The sequence below is a fragment of the Microtus ochrogaster genome, chromosome 17, assembly GCF_000317375.1.
Source record: "Microtus ochrogaster isolate Prairie Vole_2 chromosome 17, MicOch1.0, whole genome shotgun sequence".
NCBI lineage: Eukaryota > Metazoa > Chordata > Mammalia > Rodentia > Cricetidae > Microtus > Microtus ochrogaster.
Window position 1 is genome coordinate 4,514,741 of NC_022019.1, and position 27,986 is coordinate 4,542,726.

The 27,986-nt window shown below is 45.2% G+C and overlaps 1 protein-coding gene across 1 annotated transcript in view; it reads right to left on the reverse strand.

Moving 5' to 3' along the window:
* Mipep (mitochondrial intermediate peptidase) overlaps positions 1-27,986 on the reverse strand; it is a 136,242-nt gene that overhangs the window by 4,102 nt on the left and 104,154 nt on the right. Inside the window, 1 exon segment of the mRNA XM_013349217.1 lies at positions 25,521-25,594. Coding sequence (XP_013204671.1) covers positions 25,521-25,594 — 74 coding nt within the window.

Below are 27,986 nucleotides of genomic sequence, written 5' to 3' on the forward strand. Positions count from 1 at the left end.
GTTTCTCTGTGTAGCTTTGGAGCCTGTCCTGGTACTAGCTCTGTAGATCAGGCTGACCTTGAATTCACACAGATCCTCCTGCCTCTGCTTCCCAGAGGCATGTGCCACCACTACCTGGCTAATGTTTTAAATTGAAATAGAAACCCCTCTTCCTCTCTCCAGCTCCTCCCAGTTACCAGCCCTTTGACCCCTCCCAGGTGCTCTCCACTCTCAAGTTTTTAGCCTCTTTTTCTTTTTTTGTTATACACATACATGTGTATCTGTATGCACAAACATACATTAATAGAATCTGCTGAGGCTGTTTGTGTGTATATGGTTTCAAGGCTGACCATAAACCAGAGACAGGTCTCTTAAGCAGTGGAGAGGCCACCCAGTTCTCATGGTTCCTGTTGGTTTACTTGAATCCAGAACCCATATTCTGTGAAACAATATCCCTCCTAAAAATGCCACGATTAATGATCAGCATCCTTGATGTGTTAAACGTGTGGAGAAACCCTGAACACTTGCGACTTCTTGATGTTGCACATGACCCCTACATACAACAAAGCATTGTCCCAGCCAGAACACCCATTAGGTGTGGGCAGCCACACTGCTGCTCTAGAAGCACAATATGAGCAACCAACTGTGACTACCTCAAAGGAGACCAGACAGAAAAAACTGGTTTGTGCTGGCTGGCAGAGCAGCAAGCTGGTAATGGCCACAATGGAACACTTGGGGGACTAGGAAGGACAGCCCACGATGCAAGGCCTTGTCCCAGCAGGGCACATGTTGAATGCTTGTTTGTGGCTGGGACTGTCTTGTAGATAGGGAAAAAAAAGCATCTAATTGTTCTGAGCCTCTGGGCATTTTCTGGATGTCCTCACGTATCTGTGACAAGTCCTTGCAGCATAAGCCTTCTGTGCTTGGGGGAATGTTACTTAAACATGCATCTATACCTCACCAATGAGGTATACAACACTTGTCCAAGCAAAGAGCATGCTGTGACTGTACATACACAATCTATCTAGACATTTAAAACAGCCACACAGAAGGTCTGTACTCTTCAGGCCCGTGAATGCTCTTCTGAGAACACAGCTAATGCTTCTATTTGCAAACGTGGTTGAAAGCAGCTGCCTGGCTGCTGGCATGTGTAAACTTCTGAACCAGCCAGCCCTGCAGAGGCAGAACTTTGCTCTGGCTCCTTTACTAAGTGCCTGGGGTGAAATGGTGAGTGTATGGGTTAGAGAATGCAGGGGATTACCGGCAATTAAACACATTAGAATTCAGTTAAGCCTTGAAAGAGAAGTTAAAGAGTTATTTCTCCCCTTTGAGTCTAGTTCATAGATTGTTCAACACCAAACAAAGAATAAATTAAATGTGTTTGTGTTTTGTACAAGTTTAATGAAAGACAAAGGAGGATCAGTGAAGAACCTCTAAAGAGAACCTGTGTAAGGGGTTTTCCACCCACTTGTTCATTCGCTTCTGATATTTATGCCAAAGAACCCAATGTGAACTAAAGACTAACAAAGAAATCACCTTCTATCTATTAGGAGGATATTATTTATAAAATCCTGAGACTCTGTCTTACAGGATTCGTGAGGTTTAAACGTTGAGAACGCTCTTACTGGTGTCAGTTTGGGACACTGTGAGAAATGTGACTTATCATTACTTTTGTTTTTGTAGTTCTGGATGAGCTGAATCCAGGGCTCTCGCCTACTAGACAAGAGGTCTACCATGAGCTATATGCCTGGCTCAAGAAACACAAATGCTTGCTCCTGGGACCCCAGACCCTGCATTAAAACCAGTGTCCCAGGATCTGCATCTTGCTCCAGTATAGAATGGCCAGCCCAAGAGACCAGAAGAGGACATGAGCCTGGAATAAGACGCAGCTGTCCTCAGCTGGCGGCTATTGTTGACAGTTACTAGGCACGAAAGATGTGCATCTATTTAAACCATGAGCTTCCCAACAACAATAGGAAACAATCATAACCAATAAAAAAAAAAAACAACATAGAATTGTTTGGAACATCAAATGCCAAGTTCTCAGAGGAAGGACGAGGTAGTTGAAAATAAACCTAAAATGGTCAAACAGATTTCCATGAAAATACCTAAAAATCTGTGCAGGGGTTGGGAAGGGCAGATCAGTGGGCACTGGGGAAGCCAGAGGCTGTGAAGACACTGCGGCTCCCTGTAAGGCTGGAACAGTGTTCTTATTTAGAAAAGAAAAAGCAGGAGAGAACAATGAACAAGAGCAGGCTGGAGGGCAATGGCTGGGTGACTCAAGCATGGAAGTCTAGAAACATTTCTTGCATGGTTTGTTCCTGTGTCCACCTGCTTGTTCTGTGTGTGAGAACTATAAGCAAACCTCAGTCCAGCAGGAGCTGAAGGGAGTTGCCACCCCATGGAAAGGCCCCACTGGTGAGCAGAGACACTGGGGGCCTGAGGGAGGAGTGCCATGAGTATTCACAAGTGATGCTCAGTAAAGTGGATGGCTGCTGCATAGGGCCAGTGCCTCCGGAACTGGGCTCTCTGCCAAAACAGCAAGCTCCAGGTCCTGAGGGTGACAAGAGCGTTCACTTCTCCACTTCTACAGCTTCTTCTGCATGCTTCCCCAAACACCTATTTTTCTTTAGAAGTCAGAGTTGTCTCTGTCACAAAGATTGCCAGTTCACAGGCTGGTTACAAGAGCTGACGAGATCTAGGAGACGGGGGAGTTTCAGGGCTGTCTGTTGAGTGTGTTCTACATGCAGAGGACAATTTTCATCCAAACGATGCTGCCTTTCTGCTAGGAAGAAGGTCCAGTGACAGGTGAGCAAGTTCTGAAGGCTAATCTGCTCCCTATCCCCACCCCATCCCATCCCCAACACAGGGCTCTTCTGGTCAAAGTAGGGAAGAGAGCGCCAGAGAGTGGCGGAGACGGTCGTCAAGCTTTGTCCAGGGGGACATGGGGGGGGGTGATCTCCACAGACCGTGGGTCTTCCTAGAATTGGTTCTTCACTTATCAAGTCAGGCAAGGTCATTTTCTGGGCTTTGTGGGTGCAGGAGTAGTTTGTGGGGTGGATGTGCACTCCCTGGAGACAGAAGACCCTGGAGTTCTGACGGCCTGATACCAATCAGGAGAGGCAGTGTCCAGAGAGCAAGACTGCAGGACAAACAGCCCACCGGGTCGGCAGAAGAAGCACTTTCCACCTCAGCTGATTAAATTCCGGCAGAGCAGTCCTACTCGAGCTGCCACTTGCTTCGGGGGAATCTGGTGAACTGGTGGGAACAGCAAGCTCCAAAAGGAAATGACTGTCAGGCCAGCAGGTCAGTTCAGAAAGTCAACACAGGAACTACCAGGTAACTACAGAGGTGCTGGGCAGGCTTGGGTGTGGGGCTGAATGGGACATTACCCAGCTTCCCATGGCATTTTGTGACTTAAGATGCCAGTCTAACTTTCTTCTATGTGGGCATTTTCTTTTGAAACACATGAAAGAGGAGCAGAGAGAAAAAAAATTGCATTCTTCCTTTTCTAAATACACTTTGGAGGTCTCCAAACAAAGCAATGCACTCTGACAATACAGCGAGTATCTGGTAAGTGGTTAGTTAGCCTTGGCTGAGCAACTAGATAAGGACCTGTGGACCAGACACTGAATGTAGGTAAGCCTCCATCATGCCAGAAGCAACCCAAGGAAAAGCAAAAACGCCAGAGTTTAGTAGTCGCGAGGTTTAGGAAACTGGCTTAAGGTCACCTGTTTTGCTAGACTGTCACAAAGTTAAATAAGGTTGTGTTTAATGCAGAAAAGACTACTAACTAACAGTAACCCTCAGCCTCCGGGGCTTGAAAACCTACTTCCCAGTTCAAGAGTTGACGGATAAGGCTACCTATTATTTTTGCACAAACTGAGTTTCAGGATACTGCTCTATGATTAAGTGTTTAGGTTGTTACCACAAAACGTATAATCACAAGCTAATTATCCAGCTCATGAATCATTGCTTATTTTACCTTTTTCTGATTCTTGCTATCTGCTCAAAAAAAAAAAAATAATCAGATAGCTAACTACTTAATAAACAAACAAAAAGATGTTACTAAAGTCACCCCAATTAATGACCTGATATAGCTATAATAAAAGATTTCTTAAGAAATTTCTAGAAAAGGACACTGGGGACAACCACACGATTTTGTAAACACTAACACTTTTGAACAGTAAGCTGAAATGATTAAAATGGTGGGTTTGGGGCTGGGAAGATACTCGGGTAGTTGCAAGCATGAGGACACAAGCTCACGTCCTCAGCATCCGCCTAGAAACTTGGAGCAGAGACAGGTGGGTCCCCGGAGCTCACTGGCAAGTCAGAATTGCTGAATTGCTGAGTTTCAGGTTTAGTGAGAGACCCTGCCTCAAAAAAAAAAAAAAAAAAAAAAAAAAAAGAGCTGACTAGTGAGTGATGAAGACACCTACTATTGGCCTTTGGCCACTGCACGTGTGCACCCCACCCCACAAATACACACAGTTGATCTTATATTATGTATACTTGACCACAGCCGAAACAGGAGAGATCAAAAGGGTTCGCTCCAATGCAGCACGTGGTTCATCCGATGAAATGCTAACCCAACATTACAGAAAAGCAGATTACCTTACAAAGACGCAGGAACTCTGAGGAGGTCTGAACATCCATCCGCAATACCATGACTAATTCTAAAAGTCCTCTGTAATAGTTAATGGCTACTTTTTATGCCAAAATAATTATATGTGCCAAACTTAGTTCAGACCAATTGGGAACTATAGCTACAAAGGCTGCCTGACGCCTGAGAGCTGTTTAGTGACTTTTATGAGATTGGAATTCCCATTCCAAGTCTGTCTCTCCCAAGCCTGGGGCAACTGTGTGGCTCACCTTCCCCACTTTGAAGTTTCTCCTTGATAGAAGGCGGTGGCTAACCCACACCTTTAGCTGAAGGTGGATCCCCACTATCTACCATCAGCTCCTGAGGAAATCAGACCGCCACCAGCAGTAAACTGCCAGCAAGTCAAGTTCCTCTCTTCCTTTGAACTGGAGAACTGCCTGCTCCCTAAGCTGCATGAGCATCCACCCCTGCTCACACGGGCTGCGTCTCATGGAGTCACGGCTGTGCTCATGTGGGGCCTCTGAACTCTCAACAGATGCAGGCCCAGCGAGTACAACCCCACACGTGCTGTGTGCACACTAGTCAGGTCTCATTTCATCATCAGATATAATAATTCTACTCACAATTACATTTCTGGGTTACAAAACATTTTGCCTTTTGAAGCTCAATGTCTTCCCGAGGCTAACATGCCCACACATTAAATAAAGACACACCCTCTTAAAAAAACCCAGCACCCGTAACCAAAGTGAGGTCTCAGCCTTCCTTGAGAATGCAGGTGCTCTCTTTCATTTCTTTCCTGCCTTAAAGCTCACAGCTATTTCTGAGGCTATGCTGGGTGAATAACCGAATAAGCAAAAAGGAAGGAGTCTATTTACTTAGCTATTATGCCAGGCTACCATCCTCCTTTATTACTGAAACTATGTCATAAGCCCAGTGTTCCCAACTCTGGATCTGGTGTCATGACACGTGTCTTTACTTACTCCTAGGTAAACGCTATTCAAGAAAAGGAGGTTCCCACCAGCGAGCATGCTTCAGGAGCCACCTCCTGCATTCACACTTGGCATATCCGATTTTACTGTCAGGTCATTTCCCTGTAGGTAAGGTGAGAGAGGTATATCCTTTCTAGCTGGCAGACCACTGTGCAGACTGGTCTCCGAGAGCTCAACAGCATCTTTCCCAGCATAACGTATTTCTGATGAGGGAACTCAATTACCAGAAATTACAAAGGAATGAGGGGAAAAATACAGTGGAACATGCGGGCAGCTACTCCCAAGGCAAGGACTGCCTGGTAGAACCTGAAAAAGACGCTGAAGGAATTACCAGCCCACGCAAGGTGAGTCAGCTCTGCAGTTGAAATCCAAGTTCTGTCCTTGCTACTGGGTGACTTCAGGCCAGTGAATTACTAAGCACCCTAGACTGTTCAAAGAATTATTGCGACTGTTCTCATCACCTTTGCTACGTTTGTAACTCTCCCCTACACATTCAACTCTAAAAACATAGAGTCAGACCATTTGCTAAGATCCAATAAAAACATTAATGCTTGGAAAAATCAGTATACAGGGTATTTATTATTTTAATGGAAATCTCACATTAGTGTGAAATATGTATGAATATCGCCAATTTCATAATCCAAATTCATTATGATTAATGTTGCACCACACTACTCCAGAGACATACACTAGAAGACAGCCTGTGACGACTGTCGGACTCTTCCTACTCCAGTGCTCGGTGGCAACACTTCCAACAGGAGGTGGCTAGCAAATGTTAGTTTCAATTTCTTTTAAGAAGAATTATTTTATTTCTAATTATGCTTATGTGTGCGCGCACTGCACTCAGGTGCCTGAGGAGGTTGAGGAGTTATAGGCAGGTGGGAGCCACCTGCCATGAGTGCTGGGAATCAAAGTCGGGTTCTCTGCAAGAGCAGTCTTTGCTCTTAAATGAGAGCCAGCTCTCCAGATGCCAAGTTTCACTTCCTAAGCTAAACTCTTCTCTACAGGCTGAGTACCCTGTGGGAGGTGATGTTCCAAGTGTTCTATTGGTGTATGCCCAGCATCAGTCCACTGAGAAGCTCAAGGCTTCAAGAGTACTAGGCAAGCAAACTGTGACTCCAATCAGAGCTGCAGGCAAATGACACCAGCTTTTCTAATGTTACTGTCCATAATGTACAGTCCCAACCTCATATTAACAATGACATCTGGTGCCCCTCAACCAAAGATCGAATAAAAAGATGTGGTAGGTTACACAATGTAATATTACACAACTATAAAGAATAATGACATCTTGAAATTTACAGGCAAGTGGATAGATCTAGAAAAAAACTATACTAAGTGAGGTAACCCAGACCCCAAAAGACAAATATAATATGTACTCACTCACAAGTGGCTTTTAGACATACAGCAAAGAAAAACCAGCCTACAATTCACAATCCCAGAGAACCTAGACAATAGAGGACCCTAAGAGAGACATATATGGATCTACATAGGAAGGAGAAAAAGACAAGAGCTCCTGAGTAAGTTGGGAATGTGGGGGACATGAGAGAGGGTAGAGGAGGAGGAAAGGAAGAAAATGGAGAAATATGTATAGCTCAATAAAAACAATAAAAAGAGTGGCATCTGGGAACTGGGCACAGTGGTACATACCTTTAATCCCAGTACTCCAGCAGGAGAGGCAGGCAGATCTCTGTGTAAGAGAGACCCTGTGTCAAACTCCACCCCCCAAACAATACCATCTGTGGCCTAGAGAGATGCCCAGTTGGTAAAATGCTTGCCACAAAAGCATGAAGACTAGAGTTTATTCCCCAGCACCCATGTAAACCCAGATTTAGGGCCATGGGCTTGTAGTGCCAGCACTGGACCGATGGGCACAGTGCATCCCTAGGGCTTGCCAGCCAGCCACCTTAGCTGGTTCAGTGAAAACCCTGTCTGCCTCAAAAAGTAAGGTGGAGACATGATGAAGGAAGACACTTGGCCATGACCTCTGACAAGCCCCTGCCACAAACCCCCTTACACACTTTTACATGCACAAACATGTTTACACACACATACACACAGAGAACATCATGCGTGCAGACTATTGTTAATGTTTAATGATGTTCCCACTAAATAATCATGGCATTAAAATATATTATCTATGTGGTATTTTTTAAATGTACATGTATCTAACCACGTTTTAAACAAAGAATTTACTCTTATTGTGTGGGTATGTGTACCATGGCACACATGAAGAGGTCAAAGAACACTGTGTGAAGCTGGTTCTTTCCTTCCACCCGTATGTGGGTTCAGAGTATTGAACCACCAGGTCTACAAGGAAAGTACCTTCACCCACTTGAATCATCTAAACAACTCTATCCATATATTTTTGAGAAATAATTTCAGTTTGTAGTCTAGACTGGTCTTAAATAAGTAATAAGACAGAAGTGCCTTAGCCACTTAAGTGCTGGGGTTATATACATAATGTCTGGCACTTACATTCTTTAGAGGACATAATGAAAAAAAACAAAACCATTGGTATGTTTTTCTGGTTGAGTCTGTTGGCCAGAAGTTATTTTATTGGGGCTTTCTTGGTTCTGAAATAAGATAAACCCAGACATTTTCTGAAATGTTACACAATAGAAGGGCTTGAGTAAATTTATATCTAATAGAATATAACAGCATCTATAATTCAGAAGAAACTATCAAAGGAAGCACCAACCATTAAAGTAGGAAGTGACAAGTGGGTTGAAGAAGACAGGGGTGAGGGTGTAGTTTCAGGAAGGCAGTAGAAGGGGGCCGAGCCAACCACGCTAGACCACTCCACACACGGTAAACCAAGTGCCACTGACAGTACTACTGACCAGCTCTGAAGGACTAGGGCAGTGGCCAGACTTCATCACACCTGTTTCCATGACTTATGCACCAATATACGGCAAATCCAGGATGCTGTACACAGTACACTCTGATTACATCATCAGCCTTCCTGTGGAGTGAGCCTGCTTCCAAAGTGTTGCTGAAAACACAGCACAGGAGCTCTGACACCCCTTGGCAGGAGCTTCCGATGCCCTAGGTTTAGTATGGAGGTGCTCGGCTGTGCTTCAGAAATCTAGAGAGCAGCAGCGATATGCTGTGAGTCTGTGGTCTTCGCCCTATCTCTTCTCTGAGGCTATTTTATAAACAATACTGTTCCACTCTGTGGGCACAGGCACTGCCTGAACTACACACAACAATTTACAGAGCATTTGCAGGTGAGCAGTTCAAGTTCTAGCAGGGCAAAATGACACATTCATATATTACATCCCATGCACTTGGAGGGTGAAGCAAAAGAGATGCCAACTGGGTGGATCTGTGAGTGCGGATCACTGGCATACTTACCTATCAAGTGCAAGGCCACAGGTTCAAGTCTTAGCAATGAAATGAAGTAAAATTGGTTAATATCAAGTTACAGGGAGTGGCATATGCTGGCTCACACCTGCAATCCCAGCCATGGAGAAGCTGAGGAAGGAGGCTACAGAGTGAGACCCTGTCTCAGAAAAACACATAGCTGCTTCTGGTTCCGACTCAGGGTCCCTTAGTTATTCCTGGGGGTGCCTTTCAGTCTTTCCAAATTTTGCCCATCTCCATTCCTTTGTGGTTCTACCAAGGCCCAGAACCTCTATCACAGCTGCTACACTAGCCTGGGACTCTGATAGGATCCTTTATCCTCTTTCCTGTCTTCCATTTCAGTGTCTCAATACTCAACCCTTAGACTGGCCTCAGCCTGCCTGCTGCCCCTCCTCCCAGCCTACCTCCATCCTCCTGGGATGTGGGCTGTTGGTGCAAACCCAGAGTTCCTCTAGTTCTTTCTTGCTGCTCCTCACAGCTTTCCCTTCTAGCGCATCTCCATTCCGTTGTGATTCTTCTCAATGACCTGCTCTCTACCAGGGACCCCATAGCCACCACACTTGGGTGGGACCCAGGGACTCCACAGATGCTACACTTGGCTGGGACCCAGAGTGGGCAACAGCAACCAAAGACTAGAACTCCCACCCAACAAAAATAAGACTGGCTGTCACACCAAGAAACACTTCAAACATCATAACTCCAGATGCTTAGACATCAGCACATATGTCAGCAATATGAAGAACTGAGACCACACCTCCTCCAGAACCCAGCAACCCTATTGTGATAGGCAGTGAAAAGACAATTTACCAGAAACACAAGACAAGGACGTCAAAACAGCCTTTATGAATATATTCAAGGGCTTTAAAGAGAATATGAATAAATACCTTCTTTAATGAAGACTGAAAACAAAAACAACTGAACAAAATAATAAAAACATTTCAAGACATGAAAGTAGAATTTAACAAAACAATAAAATAGCAAAAGAAAATCCAAGTCAAGATGAAACTGGAAATGAAAGGCTCAGCATGCCATACAAAACCTCAGAGGCAAGCCTCGCCAACACAGTGAAAGGAATGCAAGAGAGACGCCAGGTGCTGGAGACAAGGTAGACGAACTGAACACCTCACTCAAGGAGAATTTCAAGCCTAAAAAATATCCAGTCACAAAATAGCCAGAAAACCTGGGACACCATGAAAGGATCAAAGCTACAAATAATAGGAATAGAGGAAGAAGGAGAAACCCAGGTCAAAAGCTTAGGAAATATTTTTTTAACAAAATAATAGAAGAAAATTTCTCCAATCTAATACAAGAAGCATACAGAACACCAAACAGACAGGACCAGGAAAGAAACCCCTGCCTATGACACATACTAACCAATACTAACCAAAACACTAAACACACAGAACAAAGGAAAAGCTGTTTAAGGGAAAAATGATAAAGTAACATATAAAGCCAGGCTCATTCAAATAATACCCAACTGGCCAATGGAGCCAAGGTTCTCAACCTGTGGGTCGCAACCCCATTGGGGTCAACCGGCCCTTTCAGGGCAGGGGGGGGTAGCCTCAGACCATCAGAAAGCACAGACATTTATGTTATAATTCATAACAGCATTAAAATTACAGTTATGATATAGCAATGGTAAAAATTTTATGGTTGGGGGTCACAACATGAGGAACTGTATTAAAGGGTCATAGCATGAGTGGTTGAGAACCACTGCAATGGAGACTCTGGAAGCCAGAAGGGCCTGGACAGATATTCCACAAACTCCAAGGGACCTCAGATAATAGCCCAGATCACTGAACCCAATGAAACTATTGATTGACATTGTGATTCAATAGATAGAGAACGAAAAACATTCCACAATGAAACCAAATTTGGCAATTTCAATCTACCAATCTAGATTAACTACATTCAAGAAGACACAAGGAACAACACTCCCAGTATGGTTGGTTTAAAAGGGGGGGGGGCGGGCGGTGGTGGCGCACGCCTTTAATCCCAGCACTCGGGAGGCAGAGGCAGGCGGATCTCTGTGAGTTCGAGACCAGCCTGGTCGACAGAGCTAGTTCCAGGACAGGCTCCAAAGCCACAGAGAAACCCTGTCTCGAAAAACCAAAAAAAAAAAAAAAAAAAGAAAGAAAAAAGTAAATAGAAGATACACAAAATAAAAAAAAAGGGGGGGGGGACCACCATATAGGAATAAAATAACAGAAATCAATAAATGCTGCTCATTGGTAACTACTAACATTAACAGTCTCAACTCCCCAGCAAAAAGGCACAGACTAACAGTTTTGATTAGAAAACAGGATCTATCCTTCTGCTGTACCCAAGAAACATACCTGGTCATCAAGGCCAGCCGTCACCTCAGGGGAAAATGATGGAAAAGGTATTCTAAGCAAATGGACCCAAGAAGTAAGCACATGTAGCTATTTTAATAGCGGACACAATAGACTTCAAACCAAAACTGATTAGAAGAGACAGGAACGAAAACTACACACTCACAAAGTGAAAATCCACCAAGAAGAGACTTTAATTCTAAACACTTAAGGACTAACCACAAGGGCACCCAAGTTCATAACAGAAACACAACTATAGCTAAAATCACACACTGACTCCCTCTCACACGTGGGCAGTGAGTGACTTCAATTCTCCACTGTCACCAACAGACAGGCCATCCAGACTAAAACAGAACAGAGAAATGCTGAAGTCAAATAATGTCATAAATCTAGCAGACCTATCAGATGTCTACAGAGTATTGCACCAAACAATAAAGAATATACTTTCTTCTCAGTGACCCATGGAACCTTTTCCAAAACTGACCACATATAAGGACATTAAGCAATTGTCAACAGACTACTGAAAAAAAACTGAAACAACACACTGCATCCTATCACAATAGCCTTGATCAATAAAACACATGACAGCACATGCTAGGGGGATGTGAGGAAAGCGGAACACTTATTTATTGCTGATGGGAGTGCAAACTGGTATAGTCCCTATGGAAATCAGTGTGGAGGTTCCTCAAAAAGTTGAAAATTGATATACCACAAGATCCAGCTATACTACTTTTGGGCATATAACCAAAAGAATCTATACCCTACTATAGAGATACTGACTCAATCATATTCACTGCTGCTCTATTCATAACAGCTAGAAATTGGAAGCAGCCTAGATCTCCATCAACTGATATGTGGATACTGAAAATGTGGAATGTTGAGTATGTTACTTTTGATTACGCTCCATTGTTTAACTCTGTGAAGCTGTGTTACTGTGCCTGTCTACAACACCTGATGGTTTAATAAAGAGCGGAATGGCCAATAGTGAGGCAGGAGCAAGGATAGGCAGGGTTGACAAGCAGGGGATAAATAGGAGGAGAGATGTGGAAGAAGAGGAGCAACAAGAGAGAGAACAAGGAGAGGGCACCAGGGGAAGCTACTCAGCCACCCAGCCAGTCACAGAGTAAGAAGGAAAGAAAGGTATACAGAAATGGAGAAAGATAAAAGCCCAGAGGCAAAAGGCAGTAGGATAATTTAAGTTAAGCTGGCAAGAAACAAGCCACACTAAGGCCTGGCATTCAGAACTAAGAGTAAGCCTCCGTGTGTTTATTTGGGAGCTGGGTGGTTGGTCCCCCACAAAGAGTAAAGAGTAAAACAAGCTACTACAGTGACGCATTTACACATTGGAATATTATTTAGTTGTTAAGATAAATGAAATTATGAAATTTGCAGAAAGACAGAAACAATCATCCTGAGTGAGGAAACCCAGACCAAAAAAGACAAATATCGCATGTTTTGTCATACACGTGGATGTTAGCTTTTAAGCTTTGGATATGTGTGTGACAATCTTTTTTGTTTTTTTTGGGGGGGTTGTTTTGTTTGTTTGGTTTTTTTTTTGGTTGTTGTTCTTTGCTTTTTTTGAGACAGGGTTTCTCTGTGTAGCTTTGGAGCCTGTCCTGGAACTTGCTCCGTAGACTAGACTGGCCTCGAACTCACAGAGTTTACCTGCCTCTGCCTCCCAAATGCTTGGATTAAAGGCATATGCCACCACTGCCAGGCTTAAAATGGAGTCATTGTATAAAGCGGGAGACAATGCCCTGACTAGATATCTTATGGTACCAGTTAAAACCTCCAGGGCCAGGAACAGTTCTATTTTGTTGAGTTGCTGGCCAAAGGGGTCCCACAGACTCTGTCAAGGCTATTGGTTACCTCTATAACCTGACAGCACGCCCTTTTACTGAAAACAGCTTCTCTACATCATCAAACACGGAGAAACTGAGTTGGGGACAACTGGAAGTCTCACACCTTGTTACCAGCATTCCTGATGCCAGAAGGTACTTTTTACACTGGAGGAAGGAGAAAAGTAGTTCCAGTATCATCCAGCTACAAACCCTGTGACCTACAACAGAGACTTGACTGCAAGATACACAGTGTAATAGTGGCATAAATGTTACTTTCTGATTAGGTTTAAGGTCCACTTCATGAGATGGAACCCGTTCCTGATACTTCTAAAAGTGGCTAAGAACCTGAACTAGATCATGGGCCTAGGGGAAAACCTAATACTATTACTCTGCTAAAGGAATATAGCAATAAGACAAAATAGATCAGAGCACCACTCAAGCCTTATCAGAGAAGCTACTTCTTGCAGTAGATGGAATTAACAAAGAGATCCACAACTGGCCAATGTGTAGGAAGTGGGAGACTTTGGAGCACTCAGTCCTAAATGTCTTCATCAAACTCCTCCCCTCAGGACTCAGGATCTAAGTGGAAGAGGAGGCAGGATGATTGTAAAAGCCAGGTGATGGATGACTCTAAGGAAAACAGCCTCTTATAGACTCAGCAAGACCGTTACACATACGAACACACAGGGACGCTGACAGCACACAAGGCCTACACTGGTTCCAACCAGACAAAACCCCAGCACTGAGAAGGGGAAGTGGACATAAAGTCTCATCCTTAATCAAGAATCTATTTTTAATTGATACTGGATGGGAAGAGAATTATCAAGCATACTCCCATGCTAATGAATAGTTAACCAATACAAAGTGGAACCCGTATTTTTTGTGTACTTTTTTGCCTCATTTATTTTTGTCTTATTAAAAAAGTGGTTTTTGATTTTATTTGTGTGTGTGTTTATGTGTGTGTGAGAGAGAGAGAGAAAGAGAGAGAGACAGAGAGAGAATATGAAGTTGGGTAGATAAGAAGGTAGGTAGGATCTTGGAGGAGAAAGAATATGATCAAAATCTATTATATGAAACAAATTTTTTTAAAAAAGTGACCAACCAATCAACTGACCTCTCTGTTTAGTTGCTTTTCTGTGGCTGCTAATAAAACACTAACCAAAACAACCTGGGGAGGAAAGGGTTTATTTCAGCTTCCACATTACATTCCATCACAGAGTGAAGCCAGGGTAAGAGCTACAGGCAGAAGCAACACAGGGACAATGGGGGAATGCTCCTTACTGGCTTGACCTCCATGGCTTGCTTAGTCTGCTTTCTTACACAACTCAGACTCACACTGTCCACAGTGAGCTGAGCCCTCAATCGAGAAAATGCCCTATACACACTCATAGCCCAGTCCAATGACAGCAATTCTCCATTGGGGTTCCCTCTTCCTGGGTGACTGTACTTTGTGTCAAGTTGACAAACAATAACCAGCATGCCTCACCACGGCCTCCCAAGCCCACCACAACAAAACCAAAAAAAGTATCAAGAAGGAGGAAAATGGAGGCGAGTAGAGGCTCTGGCAAATGCTAGTGTAAGAAAGATCTGATCTACCAGCTTCTGGAGAGAGGAGGCTTTACTCTTTGGTCTGTCAAGAGATTAGCACACTGTAGGGCTTCTCTTGCCCTACAGTGCCAAAGCACAATGCACTCAACAGCTGCTGCAGTGGTCCCACTGCCCGGCCTAATGCTCATTTCTTAAATAGTTCTAAGTTACTAGAATGACTTGGTGGTCTTCAATGAAAAGAATTACAAAATGGAAAGACTGATGTACTTTACTATGTCTTCTGGAACACTGGCTGGTATCATAATAACTATATGTGGCAGTTAGATACAGAGACCAGAAAGGAAAGAGCACACAGCATCTTCAAGAGCCAAATGGCAGCACCCATTTAAGGTCTCCACTTTTTGATAATACTGATCCAAAAAGAACTGAGTAGAGAAAGGGGGAATAGGTACCCTGACATGCTGTGCACTGGAGGGCCTGAGCAGGTGAAAGGAGGTGCCTACCAGAGGAAGGCAGAGAGCAGGTGAGCCTGCACACAGAAAGCACTCCCTGCTGGCCCAGGCAGTGAGTTTTAGCAGCCTTACACACATGGGAAGGGCTGTTTGGACCAACCACAGACATTTGTTTTGAACCAAACTCAGTGTTGCCTCTTAACACCAATCACTATCCTTTTCTTAGCCATTAAGGGAAGAGCTCCCCTATGGCCTAGATGGAAATGGAGTGGGGTAATCTAGAATTCATCAGGGGAGGGTCATAATAGCAAAATAGCTAGTACAAACTTTTAAAATAGTCCCCGCTGAGGCTGTGTTCTTCTGTAGTTTTCTCAAGGTGTCCATGGACTGTTCATGGCTGGTGCTCGCGTCTGCCTGACAGTGGAGCAGAGTCCAACACCCGTTGCTTAGAGAGTCAAATAGCAATCCCCTGACATATTTTTCTTGTTTACAGAAAATGAACAAAAGGGACACTTAAATGCAAATGAAAAGAACTTTGTATTAACACTAACAGTGACTTCAAACAAATGTTAACATCTTAATAGTGCCCAGTCCACCAGGGAGAGAAGGCCCCCATTCAACAGCGTCAGCTTCCAAGGTTCAATTTGTGGTTGCTTAGCCCCTTGCACTTGGGACAACGGCAAAAGTGGTGGTGAAAGAGAGCTGCTTACTACAAGGTACAGAAAACAGAAAAACCAGGGTCTCTGCTATCCCCCAAGAACCACTCCCTGTGGCCTGCTTCCTGCAGCTCCCTAAATAGCATCACCAAGTAGGAACCAAGCATGCAAACAGGAGCCTGTGGGGACATTGCATAATCAAATGTTAAAGTCATACATTTAACAAATCTCTACCAGAGGCCCTCAAGGAGTCCTATGATAAGGCTGTAGATAGGACCAGGAACACGACACTCAGAGAGCTCGGACTTTACTGAGGGCAGAGACCAAAATAAAGTAATCTGGAGGACATTATGTCAGAAGAAAAAGGGTAAGGCGGTTCAGAGATAGGAGAGGCCTCCCTCACTACAGAGAGGAACACCATCTATGGGAACTCCTGAACAACCTGTCACAGGTCATCAGAATGATTTACCTTCAGCATCAGTCTTGCTTGACAAGATAAAATTTTAAAAAGCACCTGATCCTAGCCAGGCATGACAACAGACTCAGGAGATAGGACTACCTCCAAGCCAACATACACCACACATTAAGACCTAGGTTAAAAAAAATTATCACTAAAATCATCTTAGCTCTTCATGTTGAATTCTCTATGTGAGGGGTTTCCTAAGTCGCTACAGGAACTTCAGGGCAGGCACTCAGGAGCCGGGCTCTGGGCCTCTGAGCATGTTCTGGCATCTGCCTAAGCTGGGCCTCCATCCCCGGGGGCACGCATGCTGGCTAAGACAGGCAGAATTTGTCATATGGCAAAGCTTATCTCTTCTTGAAAATTCCACTTGATTAAAAAATTAAAAAGCAAACAGACATTAAAAAATAAACTTGGGAATACTAGCCATCCAAAGGCAGCATGTACCTACTGAGCATGCCAGCCAGCTTCCTGCCATGATGTCAATATTGGTGGATTAATCGGGCTGCATGATTAAAAGTTAACTGCATGTTTTTAAAACTGGAAATAATAACTACTAATTTTCAGTGCTAAAAACCATGTAAAACACCTCTCCTAAATAACCACATATACATTTTGACAACAGGGAAAATCAATCAAGCTGGTGTTGAATAATGACTGTTTATTTAGCTTTCCTACTTCAGACATCAGTTGTATTTCTGCTGACAGACAGGGCTTATGGGTCCTTGACTGTCATCATGTTTCTCTTGTGCAAACTACAGCAGCAGCAAAGCCAAACAATAAGCACGTTTGGTTATGTTGTGTTAGGTTAGTAACTGTATTATCAAACAAAACCAAAAACAACAACAACAACAAAACAATACTCAATACCTGGGTGATGCATCAGTAAGACACCAAACTTAAAGCAGACTAAACATTCTGCCCCAATTTGAGTAAATGTGCCATCTGGTCAGCAGGAACTATGTAACGGGGAAATGAACGTGACTTCTGAAAATGAAGCTTCCCACTGCAGGGTGACTTGAGAGCCAGTTCTGTCTGGGTTCCTTCAGGAACACAGGGGTTGAATCTTCATGGCTTGGAGCTCCGTGCTCTGAACTCCACACTGTGACTGATCCACAAACCTAGAGGTGGCTTCTTTGTCTCCATTGCAGTGTCTATATATTATACTCTGCTGACTCACCTGTATCCCACAGTCCTACAGTTCTCAGTTACCATAACAACATAATGACCTCTTTAGGGTCAAAGTCTGGAGCTTTACCTCACTCCCTCACTTCAATGTCAAATCCCAGGACACACTGAGTCTATTTCATGAATTTTTTCAGTTTATGTTTTTCCTGTCAAATGCCCATTCTCCAACAGCCAGGGGTTTATTTAACTTAAACTTTACCACGGCCTTCTGCTTAGGCATTTGCCCTGGACAGCCAAGGGTTTCCATCAGAAGTACACCCAATGCCCACGGTCCCCAAGGCGTCTGCTCTCCCCAGTGGCATTTGTGTCACGTCACTCTAACTGAACCTGTGTGCCTCTGCTTCCCCTACCCGCCACAGTGGGAATGGCTGCCAGGGAGCAGAAGGATGTGGCCCCAATCACAGCCTCGGTCTAATCACAAGCAGGCCATTTGTATTTACAGAGCCCGATATGGTCCAGGGCTAGCCAGTTCCCTGTGGTCAGCATCTTACACTGTGATGGCATATTTCTTACAACTAAAAAGACCAATAGAGTTGGGCTGACGAAATATGTGCCACCTTCTCATCACCTCAGTTTTTATCTGGTGCCTTTTTCTGTCCCAAGTCCTACCCAGAACACCCTGCACTAGTCTAGTCTCCGCAGGCTCCCATGTCCCTCCTTATCCACAGCCTTAACAGGCTTGCTGAGCGCTGTCCAGGCCTGAGGCAGAAGGATTTCCCAGTTGGGATTATCTGAGCTACTCAGGATCAAATTCACCATGTGATTTTGGGATAGACGTCTTGGAGGCTGCACACCTCTCTTCAGGGACACAGTGCCCTCACAATTTATCAGCATCTGGATGAGATGCCAGCCATTTGCCAAACTTGTGAGTAAAGTTCCCCTGTTCCTCTCCCACAGTATCTGGGTCGTGTGCATGGGTTCACACCACGCAGACTGAAGTGGGAGGTGCCATTTACTGAGAGAAATTACACACATGATGAGAAGTCCTCTCCAGGGAAATAGGTCTGCTCTGTCCACTCAGTCCTTCCATCGTCCGTGTCAGTGTGGACACATAGATCCACAGTTGAGGCCCCGAGTTTTACCTTGGAATGGCACTATTTATTGATTGAGGTGCTCAGATTCCTGGTTTTGGCCACTGAGGGCTCTGTCACAAGCTCACTAATGATGACACACTTACCACTCCTGACTGTGCTTTTGGGCACACTCATTTTGTGGCATTGAAGATGTTCCTGGATCACTTCCAAAGTCGTCCCCATTCCGGGTCTAGAATCAGCCATTTTCCCCAAAGAGCCCTGGTTCCATTTCAGGGGGGATGGAGTGAAGCCATGTCTGCATGAATGCTGTAGACCTGTCTCTGGGAGGATGATGTGACGTTCTGTTTGGGAGGATGGGGTCAACTCATATCTGGGAAAATAGTATGAACTTGTTTCTGGGTGGACAGTGGAAACCTATGTCTGGGTGGATGGTGGGACTCAGTCTCTAGGAGGATGGTATGAACCCACGTCTGGGTGGATGGTGTAAATCTGTCTCTAGGTAGATGGTATGAACCCAAGTTTAGGTAGATGGTGTGACCCACATCTTAGATCTGGGAGTCTTCCATGCCTGATCCTAAAAGGTCTTTTAAGAAAGGGTAACTATCTGAGTTGATTGCTTTTATTAATCTCTTTGGAGTAACCTTTGGGAGTCTAAGCCATAATCCTTTGGTTTGTTTTTGTGAGCATAAATAATATCTAGTGTGCTAGAAGAGATGATTCAGAATAATTATGGCAAAGTGGATGCATTTTTGTCTCTATAAAGATCTGCAGAAATACTAAGTAGTAAATGAATTTTAATCAGCTTAAGGTCAGGCCTTGCGGGCTTCTAGACATTGGTCCTGTGAGTCACTTGGGAAAGGAATTTCAGTTTCCTGAGAATTGACTCATTTATCTGCTATTTTTCCTCTTATCTGATTTCTAGAACACCGTCAGTTATCACTGCAAGCTGCTCTTGGCCATAGAGACATCAAAATAAAGCCAAGCTTGTTGGTAGAAGGGGCCAAACTCAGAGCACATAGGTTTGCAGGTTCAGGGCTCTGGCCAGTCTTTCCTCTAGGGCCACTGTGGTCACTCCTGCTGCTACATGGGTAAGGAAGTGGGAGGCTTTGCCATGGAGTAGAAAGTGCTCAGAGGAGGCCAGAGGAAGGAGGGTTCCCTACAGATTCAGAGGCTAGAGGAGACTCTAAATGGCAATGGTGATCCTAGGCTGTAACACCACAAAAAGAGCAGACGACACAGACTTGGGGGAAACAGGAGCCCCCCGAGGCTGATGCTACAAACCGCCCATCAATAGATCATTCAGGTCAGAGATCCTGCAGGGAGACAGCAGTGGAAGGATGTGGACCTTGGCTAGGTTTCTTTATAGAAACAGAGACTCTTGTTACAGGGCACTAAGGGAGGTGACACACAAAAAAAGACCTTTCATGGTGACCATTTAGTAATTAGTAAAAACTACGGAAAATGAAGTAAAGTCTGAACTCAAAAACTCAGCAAAGGCACAGCAAATACAAGCATAGGACTAAGTCTTAGGGAGGATGGGGTGCTGGCTTGCATGAGGGGCAAACTGCTGACAAAGTCTCCACCTCTCCAGTGATGTGGGAGTCCCCTCTGTGTGCTTGATGACCATTAATGAATAAAGAAGCTGCTTTGGACCTATAGCAGGGTAGAACTTAGGTAGGCGGGGAAGATGAAACTGAATGCTGGGATAAAGAAGGGCGGAGTCAGAGAGAAGCCATGGAGCCACTGCCAGGGTCAGACATGCTGAAACTTTGCTGGTAAGCCACTGCCACGTGGCGATATACAGATTAATAGAAATGGATTAAATTAAGATGTAAGAGTTAGCCAATAAGAAGCTAGAGCTAATGGGCCAACCAGTGATTTAATTAATACAGTTTCTGTGTGATTACTTCAGGGCTAAGCAGCCGGAAACCAACAAGTGCCCTCTCTTCCAACACTCCAGCACTCAGGGCTGTTCTTCTTGCTGCTGGGAAACAGCAGGGCAACCCAGGAAGGACAGAATTCCCCTGGCCAGATACTCGCCGGCCCAGGGCTCTTGATCTTTATAGAAAACTATATATATATTCTAAAACGACAGTAAGGAAAGTGAGCTCTGGTTCATGCTCACCACAGTACAACTTAAGAAAAACATTTCAATATGGATCTTACAGGACAGCAATGTGAATGAAAACGCCGTATCTTTGTGTTTCATCTTAGGCAAAAGTACTCAGAAATTTGACACTGAATGTAACACAGAAACTCAGCAGGGTGTAGGAGGCAAAGCCAGAACCTTCACTCACACAAAGCAGAGGGGATGTGGCCTTACCTAGAATGGCAACCAGAAAGAGAGCCACACCATGTTCAGTTGGGGGGCTTCATCAATAAATACGGTGCTTGTGATAAGCTTCTTTATATGATCTATGAACGCATTTAAAAATCCACAAGGCCCACCTGTCTGGGAAGCTCTGACTCATTACCACACGCACGAGTGCCACACATACCCCTTCACAAGACAGCAGAGGGGAGGGTATTTTCAAGTCAAATTTCATTTTATCTTACTGAGGGAGATCGACTTTGTCAAAATACAATGGCAGCTCCAGGAAGGGAAAATCTAGTTCTGTTCTGCCACACTTCTTCAGTGGGGAAACCTGCTTTCAACATGCTGCATGGTCACGGAGGGGAAAGGCCCAGTCTCAGGGCAGCCTGCTGTCCCCTGTGAGAACCGCTGGGTGCAGTGCGCATGCCTGGCAGCTGGGGCAGCAGAGACATGACTGCCTAGCAGTGGGCTTTCCCTGCTGAGACAGAAGAAAGGCACCACTGTGAGCTCTTGGAGCTCTTGTGGCTGGGCTACAGGCCACTATGGTCTCTGTCTCCAGGGGCTGCAAACGCCGGAGTGACTGAGTGGCTAAGCAGGTGGCTCACTGTGGATCTCCAGTGCACCTGCTTTTCAAGAGTGGTGTGTTCCTGAGGATTCAAGAGGTGCCTCTGAGCTCTCTGAGAGTGCTCAATCCAGGGTCTCTGACACCACACAGAGGCATCAGGTCCCTGAGAGACATGCAGGGCTATACTAGAAACTCATTTTTCCCCTCAGAGTAGCAAATGAAGGCCAGGTTTGATCAGAGAAGTACGGAGTCTGAGAAAGGCATGCTATTTATCTTCTTCGTCATATTTAGAAACAGTTAAATATATAAAATACCTAAGAAAATGGAACTTTTCCTAAGTAAGTAAAACCAACTAAGTCAAATATGCTTTAGGGAGTTATGTGGTCCCCAACTTTGTTATGGCTGGTATGCTCAAGCCCTGAGGGCAAAGGAGACACAGAGTAGGCTCAGCTACTGAAAACCCTTAGTGCAGCTGCAGGTGAGGCAAAGGAACAAAACTCCCATCCCCACCCCAAGTCACGCAGCATCCCAGCTGAAACACAGCAGGCAAGCAGAAGGCATCCTACAGAGTGCACTGCAGCAACCAGGAGCAGTCACAAAGTCCTGATGACCATCCCTGCCTTTGCAAAGGCAGAGACCTGCGGACCTGACTACAGGTTTCTGGCAAATTCTGGCAGGTTCAGGCTTCTTCTCTAAGCATCACATTTGACAGCTCTTCCTTGGCTGGTCCTAGTTCCTCATCTTATTTGCACATGCCCATATTCAGGCAGACAGGGCCCACCTTAGCAGCTAGCTATATAAATTTGGGCCGTCTGAAGCTGGAGAACCAGAGCAGTTGTGGGGGCCAAGAGAGAAGGCTTCAGAGCCCAGCTCCCAGCAAGCCCCTCAATAGAGAGGACAGACTCCTCCAGGGTTTCTGCCCCAGGGAGGGAACTAGAAAGATTGCCTTCTAGACAGGACCTGGGGTAGCAGGCAGAGGGATTTGTCAGTGCAGCTACTTCTAGGGTCAAGACCAAGATTGGCTGGAGTCAGGTGACCAGCTAACCCTGCTGCTTCTGAAGGTGACCTGCAGACTTGCTCTGCAAGGGATTGCTTTCTGTGGGCACCCAGAAGTCCCTGCCAAACCCCCAAAAAACTCTGAGCTTTAACACTTCTCAGCACATATCCAGCATACCGCTGCTGCGAGTTCACACAAGTTTCATTTAAACTCCACCTGCAATCTGTCTCGCTTGTCCATGCACAGCCTGTCAGTCGACAGGAAACTGATATCAAAGCATCTCCCACGTGCACTCTGGCTATCTACCTACTGTGTTCTTGGAGGAGGGTGGACGAGAGACTGTGGGAGAAAGAAGATGGTCTCCACCAAGTGCTTCACTTATACATCACAAAGCTCAACAACCTATCAGTGAAGCCCAGGGGTGCCCCGAAGTCAAGGCTAAAATGTCAGCGTCTGACATTCTGTTGTGTGTAGACACACAAGTGAGTAGCCATTGTGGGTCTTGTCTTATAAATCCAACTCTTGAGTTACAACAGATGTTGTGACCTCTCTGCAGACTCCCCTCATGTAATATACCTTATGAATCAATAATAGTATCTGGTGGGAAAACATGAAGAGAAATATAAAATACTGTACAAGCAGAGTAGGTCTACTGTTGGTGCTAACTGGAATCTAAATTCTACAGCTGTAGCGCAAACCATGGACTTGTTTTTCTCTCATGAGAATGGGAATTTGAGTGCAAAAAAAAATAATCATTTTTTTTTTAGCTCAAAAAATGCTTCAGCTAAAGCACAAAATTTGTACAAGGAGGGAGCTCTATGGTTCGGGACAGAGTGGAAAATCCGAGCAGTTAAGAGAACCATGAACAATTAAGTTTGACTTGTGCTGAACAGTGCTGAAATTAATATTCATGTGACGAGAGCATTTAGAGCCCAGGGAAGCACAAATGTCACACACACACACAAACTATCACCACAAGCAAGCAGTTTCTCCAATGAAATGGGCTGTCTACACAGGACTGGGTACTACCCGTATGTAATCCACTGCCTACTATCAGAGCCGATTCATGTCCCTCTGCCTGGAGCCTGTTTCTCGGGCTCCTGAAAAGCTTGGTCTTTGCTGCAGGGCCAGGCTTAAATCGTGGCTCTTCTGTTCACTACTCCCAACAGAAGCAGGGAGTCTGGTCTGCTTCATCATCTATAAAAGGAGATGATGACAGTTCATGCCTCAGATGATTCCTAAGGAGATTAAATTAACTAACATGTGAGAACCCTTTAAAACAATTCCAGCCAGGCATGTGGTAGTGAGTGCCTTAAGTACTAGCTATCTGGAAGGCTAAAGGAGAAGGGCTGCTTCAGTTTAAGAGCCAGGACAAAAGAGCCAGACCCTATTGCAAGGAAAAAGTCACACACAAGGAGTTCTAGATGTAGCAAAGATCAAGAAGGGCCAAGAGAGATTAAGGAGGACACTGAGGCAAGATTAGCATATGCTCTTCATTAAAAGCACTCAATTTGGAGTTGTTCGCTGATGCACGATACTGTAATGTCATCAAGCACTGAGTAGAGAGGGAGCCTAGACCTCAACAACTCAACCAACCCAGGCAGGTTGATCAAATGAACACAGGCTCGCAGGAGCAGGGTCTGCCTCGGCGTCTTTCACTCCTCCAACCCCTGGAGCTTACAAGCAGACCTGGTGAACACTGCTACTCACATGCTTAAAGAACACAGGAAGAATCAAATGCAAGGATCTGGGCTTAGCGTCAACAGTAGGCACGAGGACACTTTAGAACAGTTACTACCAGGACAATAAAATAGCACTCCACAAATGCTGGGAGTCACTTCCTAGGGCAGTTTCATTACAGCCAGTCAAAGGCTTAGCTATAATTATAACTACCAATATACTGAGAGTGTCCAATAAGAAGCACATCTCCCTATAAACATTTGTGAGGACATTCCATGAAAATTCATGATGGTCACTCCCACCTACAATTAAAATTTCCATAAATTAACATTTGTCAATATAGGAAAACAAGAATTAATTTTGATACTATTAAAAGATGCTTTAGGCCTCCTGGGGCCATGGGGCCACATGCGGCCAGTAGACGTCCAAGTATCACCACAACAAACATATGTGATAGAGGGGTAGGAAAGAGCAAAACGGAGAGGGTCCGCAGGATGCTGTATGAAGCTTACATGGATGTCAACTCAGCCACCGAACCTGCTGCCTGGTTGTGGCACCACCCCCACCCCACCCCAGCTCTGGGCAATGATGGAAGCCTGAGATGAGGAAAGGTTCACCTTCTGGCTTGGACCTCCTAGAAGAACCACTGTGAACCAGAGCTCATATTGGTATTGGTTGCCCATGCTGCTGCCCACACCGCAATGAACACTGACACTGGTGATGTCCTCAGGCTTCGCTGCCTTGGGGAGCCATGCTGATGTGAGTACCATGTTGAGGTGTGTGGTCCATGCAGTCATGAGGGCCATGAGTGGCTCAAAGGTCCTGATGGAGCCAAGGGCCATGTTGATGTCTGTGGCCAGCACTACCTCTGAACCCCTGGCAGAGGCCTGTGGTTGGGGCTGCTGCCTGAATCCATATTAATGTCCCTGGGCTCCCTGGTGGACCACAGCGCTTCAGTGCAGGCGACTGTTCCGGCTACCACAGGGCTCTCATCAGCTGATGGATTCTGCCATCTGTGCAGGAGGCTGGCCACTAGGAATTTGACCATGATCCAGGGACTACAAGGACCACACAAAATGGACTTTTTTTTGGTGGGGGTCATGGGGGGAGGGGGACAGACATGGGAAGACTGGGAGGTGAGTGGGATCGGGATGCAAGGTGTGAAATTTCCAAATAATCAATATGAAATAATATTTAAAAAGATGCTTTAATTAGGTTCTAATTTTTTTCAATAGATCAAATCTCTAACCTTAAACTCTGGGTTTCTCAGAATAAAAAAAAAAGAATAAATGCATGAATTCTTTGAGCTAAAATAACAGGAAAATCTAGACATAAGGAAGCCCTCCACTATGACCTGTCAAGAGCTAAAGGCATATTTCCTGGGACTTTGGCAAGTTAACTGTTTTCTACAGAGAATTACCAACATTCTGAAAGCTGACTCTGTACCACATACCGCATGCAGACTAAAACAAACCCCGAGTCCCAGAAGAGGAGGCAGTGTGGGCTGTACTTTACCTTGAACCATGAGCATGGGCTCCTTGCCTCCACCATGGGCTAACATCTCTCTGCGGTAGCGTTCCCCGGCGGCCCTGGGGAAAAGATTCTGTTAACACACTGGCTCACACTGTCTGTGTGGCTCTATCTATTCGTCTTGAGCTCTGGGGGACACTTTATACTTTAAAATAAGGTATTTAGTGTTTTATGCTTTATGCAAATTATAGTTCTTTTAACACAACCAACTACACAGTTTAATGAGATTAGGTAAGCTTTCTGGCATGGTACTGGTGACGGAACTCTGGGTCTTGTACATGCCAGGAGAGCGTTCTACCACTAACTACACACCTGGTATTACTTTCATCCTACTCGCTCTGCAATCTTTTTGTGCATAACAGGTAATTCTGTCCTAACTTGTGTGTGTGTGTGTATGTTCATGAAGCACATGTGCATGAAGGTGACATGTGCAAGTGTGAGTATGTGGAGGTCAGAGGTCAACCTCAGGCGATTGAATCCTCAATGATTCTCTACTTTTGAGACAGTCTCTCACTGATTCAGCTAGACTGGCTGGCTAGCAAGCTCTGGGATGTTCCTATCTGTACCTTCCCGGCACTGGGATTGCAGGCCTAGGCCACTACACCTGGGTGCTGGGGACGTGGACTTCTAAGCAGCATTACATCATGAATAAAACATGACCATGATCAACATCCTAACATGAGCACTAAGGCAAAGCAGGAAACTCACACAGAGGAAGGGCAAGGTGTAAAGAGGCTTCGCCAACCTCTGACCTTGGTGTGAAGAGGAGGTAGTGTCCCTCCTTCTGGCCATGGCAATAGCACCCTTCCCTCAAATCAAAGCCTTCCTCTTTGGCCTCTCCCTGGCATGCCTCTGCTCTGGAGTCCTGTGTGCCAACGAGACCCAGTGTCTGGCTCTCAGTTCGGATTCTTTGGTGCAGAACCTGTAAGCCTAACTCTGGACGCTGAAGAGAATCATGACTTCCAGGGCAGCCTGTACCACCTGCCTCAAACAAAACAAAACACCAAACCAAACACAAGAGAAAGAAAAAAGGACTCTTTGACAGAGTTTAGGAATTTCCTAGTCCAGAGAGAACTTTTACAAGCTAACTTTTACATGATCATAAAAGTACAGCAGCTACGTGTCTAGGCAAGAATTCACATATAACCAACAGAGAAATATTTGGAGATATGTTTTTATTAGCATGTGGTTTTCTATTAAAGTATAGATCCTTCAAACAAGATGAAATTTTGTCTATTTTATAGAAATCTTCAGTAAAGAGCTACCAGCCTTGATTTACTGTAGTCAAGCTGGCTGAAGACCCTTTGGAATAATAAAGTCTGTAAAGCAGACCAAGTGTCTGCATTATGCACGGGGCTGGAGACAAAGTGAAAGGTGGGTACCAAGCTGTAAAAAATAGAAAAAACCTTATGACGTCAGATCCAAGTTGAGAAGATTCTGGACTGAATGTGATTACTAACTTCTGAGATTATCTGAATCTGTGAAAGTGGGGGAAAGCTGAGGGGTGCGCAGGGAGTGTTCAGAGACAAGCAGGTGGGGTGGGAGAGCCCAGAATCCTCTTGGTCCTCTGCTAGCTGTCACCCATCTCATGAGCCCCAGTGTGCTCTGATGGAGAGCCAGCTCTGCAGCTGCTGGAAGCCACATGGAGTTGAGGCTGTGTGAACAGGCAAGGTGCTGAGCTGATAGCCATCTACTGGAACTACTGAGGAGTGTCAGAGATATTCACTTAGGTGGTGAGAAGACAAAGTGCTCTAAGCGACTATGACATCAGGCTGTAATTACTGGTTTGCTTCCTAAGGAAGCTCCTTCGAAGGAATCCTGAGGCCAGAGCCACAGGTCCTCTGGGCTCCTACTGCTACAAGGTCCTGTGAGGACACCAGGAGGAACTCAAGCAGAGACACAACATACGATGTCCTGCTCTTCTTGGCCTGTACAAGGCCCACACCTTCTAGACCTTGGCCAGAAGACGGGCCACTAGCCCTCACCCGAACACTCTATGGCCAGGTCTGACTATTGGGAAGGGGTGGATCTGATGCTCCTCCCACTTTCAAACTCTAACTACAAGGGGCATATTTATTGCTCCTCTGCTGATCCTGTGCTCCTGAGAGCAGCCCAGGAAGTCAGGTCTTGGAAATTTTGTCAAAATCGTCAATGCCAATCTAAACCACTGGTCATCCATCCAATTGGAGGACACATGGGAAGGTTTCCCGGGACCCCTCAAAGGTCACACAGCAGGGAGTGATGAGAGGCGGTGTACTGAGGCACTTGTGCTGCTCAAGGGGCAGTGAGTGGCTGCCAGGAAGGGACCCAAGCCAAGGTGAACAGGAAAGCAGGCCCCTCTTCAGGTCTGCCCATTTTCTGTATGGACAATTTCGCCAGGAAAAGAAGGCATTCAAAGCAGGAAGAAGGTCCACTTCCAGAAACAAACTGGGTGTTAATGGCATAGGCCGG